The sequence below is a fragment of the Thamnophis elegans genome, chromosome 13 (assembly GCF_009769535.1).
Source record: "Thamnophis elegans isolate rThaEle1 chromosome 13, rThaEle1.pri, whole genome shotgun sequence".
In the NCBI taxonomy this organism is placed as follows: domain Eukaryota; kingdom Metazoa; phylum Chordata; class Lepidosauria; order Squamata; family Colubridae; genus Thamnophis; species Thamnophis elegans.
In genome coordinates, this window is record NC_045553.1 from 50,531,324 (window position 1) to 50,537,323 (window position 6,000).

Genomic DNA, 6,000 nt, shown 5'->3' on the forward strand with positions numbered 1-6,000 from the left:
GGTCCATCTTCTCCAGCTGTTCAGCAGCTTACCTGCCCCTTGTCTTGTCAGGGGTCCTGCCCTCATACAACAATAATTGTGTGTTCTGCTTGCTGCTTCTGGCCAGAGAATGGGCCTTCTAGGTCCAGGCCTGGTCCGTGTCTTGATTCGTGTCATGCTCCATCTCATAGGCTGCGTGTGACCTATTCAGTACCTGGAATATTGTATACATCCCACCGTGACTATATGCAAAGTGGGGGGGGGGGAGAAGAGAATGATCTACAAGTACAAAAAACCATTTTAGATACAAGGCATCACCAACATAGAAATGAAGCTATTAGTAAGAAACTACGGCATGAGGCAGATTTCAGGTCCAACCTATACGGTTCTCATTCCAAAGCCAGAAAGAGCAGCCATCTTCTTTTGCAGATCCTGTTTCAAGAAAAAGTGTGAAATCCACACACAGTGCCCGGAACAGATACTCCAGCCAGTGGACCCTCACCAAGTGCCAGGCCTCCACGCCAGCACGGACTCTGGCCTCTGACTGGAGAGCAGTTGGCTCCCAGCATGGCATCACAGTGACGGAGAGCGACAGTTTCAGTGCTAGTTTGTCCCAGGACACAGGTGAGTTGAGTCACAGCCACAAAGCCTTTCAGGCCCAGCAACTGTTTGCTGTGTCCTGCCGCTCCAGAACTTTCAAGAAATAAAAACGGAGGCTCCTTCTTTCCTCATATTTTGCAGAGGTCTTATTTGGTTATTATAATTCGAAACTAGATTCTTAAATGGTTCTACAAAATAGCACATTCAATTAAAAACAGCAACAATTATAATGTAAACCAGGCTAATTCTACCAATAGCTACCACCCCCTTTTGTGCGTCATCACAACAAGGAGTGTTACACAGTGTCTATTATACATCAAAATGTCCAGATCTAAGTAGCTCTTCTGAACGCCAGCAGCGTGTTGGTGATCTGAATTCAGGTGCAGGGTCAGGAGAGGAGCAGCGAAGAAAAAGTCATCCATCCTTCGAAGGGCCTTATTGTGGGGTTGAAAGGGTATCCTTTCTGTTGGAGCTTAGTGAATGGATAGAAGCTTCTGCAAGAGTTCATTGCAGGAATTAAGTCAAGGGGTGATAAAGGAATAAGTAGCTGTGAACAGATACTTTTAATCCAGGAAGTGTTGCAACTAGCATGCAACATGGAGTTGCATAAAAACTCTCCTTCTGGTCCTTGAGCAGTTGCAAACCCAAGAGGACCCCCCTTATTTCTGAAGCACTTCGGACTCGGGGAGCACGACTCTGTCCAGAAGATGGGATACCACTGGGTCCCAGTGTCCCATCCACTCATGTCTCGTCAGGATTGAGCTCGAGTCTGTTTCTTCCTATCCAGATCAGGCTTCCACCACATCTCCTCTTTGGCTTTGGAGCCAGGAAGTGCAGGAACTGGCTTCTCGCACCCCCAGCTGTTTATCAGCTCAGTGAAGGAGTGTTGGAGTGCCATCAATTGTCTTGCTGGTTGTCCTGGCAGGGTTTGCATTGTCTCCCTCTTGTTCCCACAGACAAAGGCCGAAACAGCATGGTGTCCACAGAGAGTGCCTCGTCCACTTACGAAGAATTGGCTCGGGCATATGAGCATGCCAAGTTAGAGGAGCAGCTGCAGCATGCCAAGTTTGAAATCACAGAGTGCTTCATTTCTGACAGCTCCTCCGACCAGATGACCACTGGCACCAATGAGAATGCTGACAGCATGACTTCCATGAGCACTCCCTCCGAGCCAGGCATCTGCCGTTTCACAGCCTCTCCTCCCAAACCACAGGACAGTGACCGTGGCAAGGGTGTAGCTGTGCCTATCCCTCACCGAGCAAATAAAAGTGAGCCATGATGCAGCTGCTGCCTTTTGGTGCCCCAAATGAAGAGCTGAGCCCCAAATAACAATAGCAATTATGCTTGAACACTGCCCCATAGCGCTTGTAGGCTGCCCCAAGCATCCTCGGGGTGGTTTACAATGTCAGCATCCTGCCCCAGCAATCTGGATCCTCATTTTGCTGACCTCAGGAGGAAGGAAGGCTGAGTCAACCTTGAGCCGGTCAGAATCAAACTCCAGGCTGTGGGCAGAGTCAGCCTGCAATGCTGCACTTTAACCCCGGTGTCCCCCAGGGCTCTTGATTGCAGCTCTTCATGGGGCAGTTTAGGAGAAGCTTCCCAGTGGAGCATTGGAATGAGCTTGGATAGTGGAATGGGATGTGCTTTGGGCAGGGAAGAGCTACGCAACTTTCAAGTTAAGCAGTCAGAGCCAGTCTGAGAGCTTGATAAATGGGGATGAAAAGGCCTATCCCAGAGAGCTGGCATCAGGAAGGGATGCGGAGAGGGAGTGCTGGGGCTGGCCAGCTGTGGCCTGAGCTAGATCTTTAGATTTCTTTAACCTGCTTTGCCTCTTCACTGAAGGGATTGCTTGTTTTCAATGGACCGGATGGATTTTTTCCTCTGGTCCTCTTGCACCCCACTTGTCCTTGAGTAACCCTGGGGCTACTTCTGGCCCCGCCTTCGCCATTTCTGTTCACCCTCTTTCTGCCTTCTACAGGTGACTACTGCAACCTGCCTTTGTATATGAAATCCGAAACGTTCTTCCGCAAGCCAGACCTTCAAGACCCTTGTCCTGTAGTGCCACCCCGGGAAGCCTCCATACGAAATCTGGCTCGGGCTTACCACACACAAGCCAGACACTTGACTTTAGATGCCAGCAGCAAAGCCTCGGCTGCGCCACACGCAACTGCAGCCACCACCTTACCTCAGAGAACTCTTGCCATGCCAGGCTCGGCCAGTGGTGCCCCTCCTGCTGCTTCCACCGCTGCTCCTGCCCCGGCCCCTGAACCTAGCCCGGGTCCTGTTGCTGAGCCACGCTTGCCTATGCATAGCAAGATTGGAGGGTCGAAAGACTCCCTATTAGAAATGAGCACATCTGGTGTAGGGAGGCCACAGAAGCAGGGAACCGGTGCCTACTCCAAATCCTATACACTGGTGTAGCAGGAAGGACAGCCAAGATGCGGCTCTTTCTCCAAGTCATTTGGAATTCAGTGGAGCTCTTGTACAGAACGGATTTTTTGTTTTTGTATAAATGAAACTATTTTTCTCTTCTCCAGAATTGTGGGGGAAGTCACGAGGGCTCCAAGCATTTGCAGGCATTTCTTTTGTGGAAGAAGCCCTGCTCTCCTTTCAGTGTTGCGGAAGGGGATGCTGAATTCTGATGGGCACAGGCTCTTTCCCATCCTCTCATCACCCTCATCACGCAGCCTGGTTTTTTTTTTAAACAACCCTTTGGGACACTGCATGTTGTTTTAATGTTTGGTAAACCATGGGATTTGCTTCCAGTTGCATCTGCCTGTGTTAATACTTTTTTCTATTTAAAAAAAAAGCCAGTGCAGTGTGCAATAAAAGTTATGTTTCTATAACATGAGAGTCCTTTGTTTGGTGTAGGCTGATCTCCAAGAACCAACAGGAAGCTGGGATGCAGGTGGCAGTGGTGCTTTGAATCCTATTGCAGAGGCCCTGCAATTCACATCCTCTTTTAACACGAATGAAGCTGTTCTAGGAAATGTCAGACATAAAGCAGATCGTTATTTTATATATACGTACATCTCTTAGGCATCACAGCTATTTAAAAGCTGTAATGTCCAATATGACCTTTTAAAGTGCCGTTTTCCTTTCCCCAGCACAGGAAATAAAATATGAATTGTCAGGCAGGGAGCGACAGCAGACCAGCAGGCTTCCAGTTGATCGAGGCCCTCGAATGGTTTTTAGTAGGGTAGGTTCAGGTGGGGAGAGACCTTGCCTCAGCTCCCCCGGTTGGCAAGGGGAGTTTCCGCCCAGGCAACACTCCACCTTGCCTAGCAGAGGGTAGCCTGTTCATCACTAGAGTATTCATTTTCCCTTCCAGATGGCCCTGTTCTGAGCAAGTGAACGGTTTACTGCAGGTGCCAGAAGTCAAGATAAGCATAGCAGCCGGGCTCCGCTGGATTGCTGCTTAGCAAATCTTCTAGCAGCTCAGGAAGAAAGCCCCCACCTCAGTAGGGAAGGATCATCTGAGCACCCCAAGGTGCCTTCCTCTCAGCAGCGCAGGAGCCGGTGTCAGATGGGCAGCCATGACCAATGCGCCCTTACCACCGCTTCTCTCTCTGTTCATATTGAGAACCAAGAATAGCAGCAGCAAAAGATGTTTTGTTCAGGACATATCTTGGAATGCCTCCAAAGAATTTTCTGCCATGCTAGGACAGAGGACCAGGTAAGCAGTGTGAGCAGGTTTGGGCTTGTGTGTGTGTGTGTGTGTGTGTGTGATTCCTATAACAGCATTGGCCAAAAGAAGAAGCTGGAAATGCTGGGAGGAGGAGATGGAGGAGGATCTCCCAGATCTTTTTCCCAAGCAAATCCAACAAGCAGAGTTATTAGAAAGCTCTCGCACTGATCCCCAAAAGGGAAGGGCAAATACCCCCAGAGGGTTTTGTTAAACCCTCTGCACATCGAGACTGCATTCCTGCCGCCATGGCTTATAAGGAGTAACTGACATGTTCCTCCTATGTGAATTCAATTAATCCATTTACAGGGATTTTGTTCTTAACAGCTTTTGGCCCTTATCATGGATTAGGGATAGGACACGTGAAATTATCTTAACTTGTGGCCCCAATCATAACTAAAAGTTTTTAATTAAACTTGGAAATTGGTAATATGGGCCGACAGACATGATACATGTATAACACAGATGAAGCATTTCATTGTTTATGGCAAGGTAGCTACCCCCAAGAAGATGCTTTAGTATTAATGCTCTATAACCATAAGGCTCTCCCGTGGCTTTTATCTTCCCATACATGGATGCCATGGCTCCTGGCCGACAATTCTGGCTTCAGTTCCCAGCAGATCTTACAGTTCTAGGAATTGAGACAATTCTTCTCCTTCCTCAATCCCCTTTACTAGCCCCCATGGATAGTTCCATACGACATTTCCTGGAACATGCTGTGGCCAAAGAGGGAATACAGCAAGGAAGAGGTAAGGGTAGTACTTATCAGCACGAGACAAACTTGCACAACTCATCAATGGTTACATTGCAAAGGTGTCCATTTCCAAATACAGCCCTGGGAGTTTCAGGGCCAGTTTCCACAGGCAAAGAGACGCTGCCCCTAACACACGGGCAGTCATGCTGGCCTAGAGCGATCAGCAGTTCTGAAGAAGAGCCTCGAAATGGTCTGTCCATGTGCTTCTCTATTGGAGCTGCTTTTTGACATGACAAGTGGCAGCCTCAGGACAAGAGACACGGCACCACTTGCCACCTTAGCCAATTAGATGGCCACACTGGGAGCTGCCAACATTCCACAACTCCCTGCCACCATGCAAGACTCGGTGGCAACCTTCTACACAAAGGCCCGGGCTAGGAAAGAAGCTGGTGGCATGCCAGTACAAAGACCTGAAGACAGACATAGGAGCTCAAAGTCCATAGGCCCCCAGCCGGCTGCTGAGATGTAACGATGCTGCATGCCTCCAAGTGATCTACTTCCATGGAAGGGAGGTGGGTGTTGAGTCCGGCAACGTCTGCAGCCAACGCCATCATTCTTTAACAAGAAGATGCAAGCGAACACCCTCCTTACTGTGCATCTGATCTAAGGGACGGATCCACCAGGATGCTCCCAGCATGGGATGGAATGTTACGACCACTGCAGAGACGACCTGCCTGAGGGTGAGGTGGGGCTGGCTCTCCCTGAATGGCCTGCCTAGAAACCTCCCCTGTTTCAGAACCTCCAATCTTCATTCATGAGGCCTGAGGGAGGTCACATTCCAATGGTGCCCACCAATAGAAATCTCAGCAGGGGAGAGGGAAAGGAAGGGTGTGTGTGTGTGTGTGTAAGGATTAGGCATGCAGCAGAACGCACAGGACCTGCTCAGCATATAATCCCTGGAAAGCCACCACCATTTACACTCTAATTACAAAAGGCCACCAGAAAAATCTGGCTGAAGCTGATCTGCTGGGTTTCCAGAGAG

At 49.3% G+C, this 6,000-nt stretch overlaps 1 protein-coding gene across 1 annotated transcript in view; it reads left to right on the forward strand.

The window, feature by feature from the left end:
• Positions 1-3,419, forward strand: part of DSCAML1 (DS cell adhesion molecule like 1) — a 106,342-nt gene extending 102,923 nt beyond the window's left edge. Inside the window, 3 exon segments of the mRNA XM_032229618.1 lie at positions 409-603; positions 1,536-1,847; positions 2,558-3,419. Coding sequence (XP_032085509.1) covers positions 409-603; positions 1,536-1,847; positions 2,558-3,000 — 950 coding nt within the window. The 3' untranslated portion in view covers positions 3,001-3,419.
• The last annotated feature ends 2,581 nt before the right edge of the window (positions 3,420-6,000 follow it).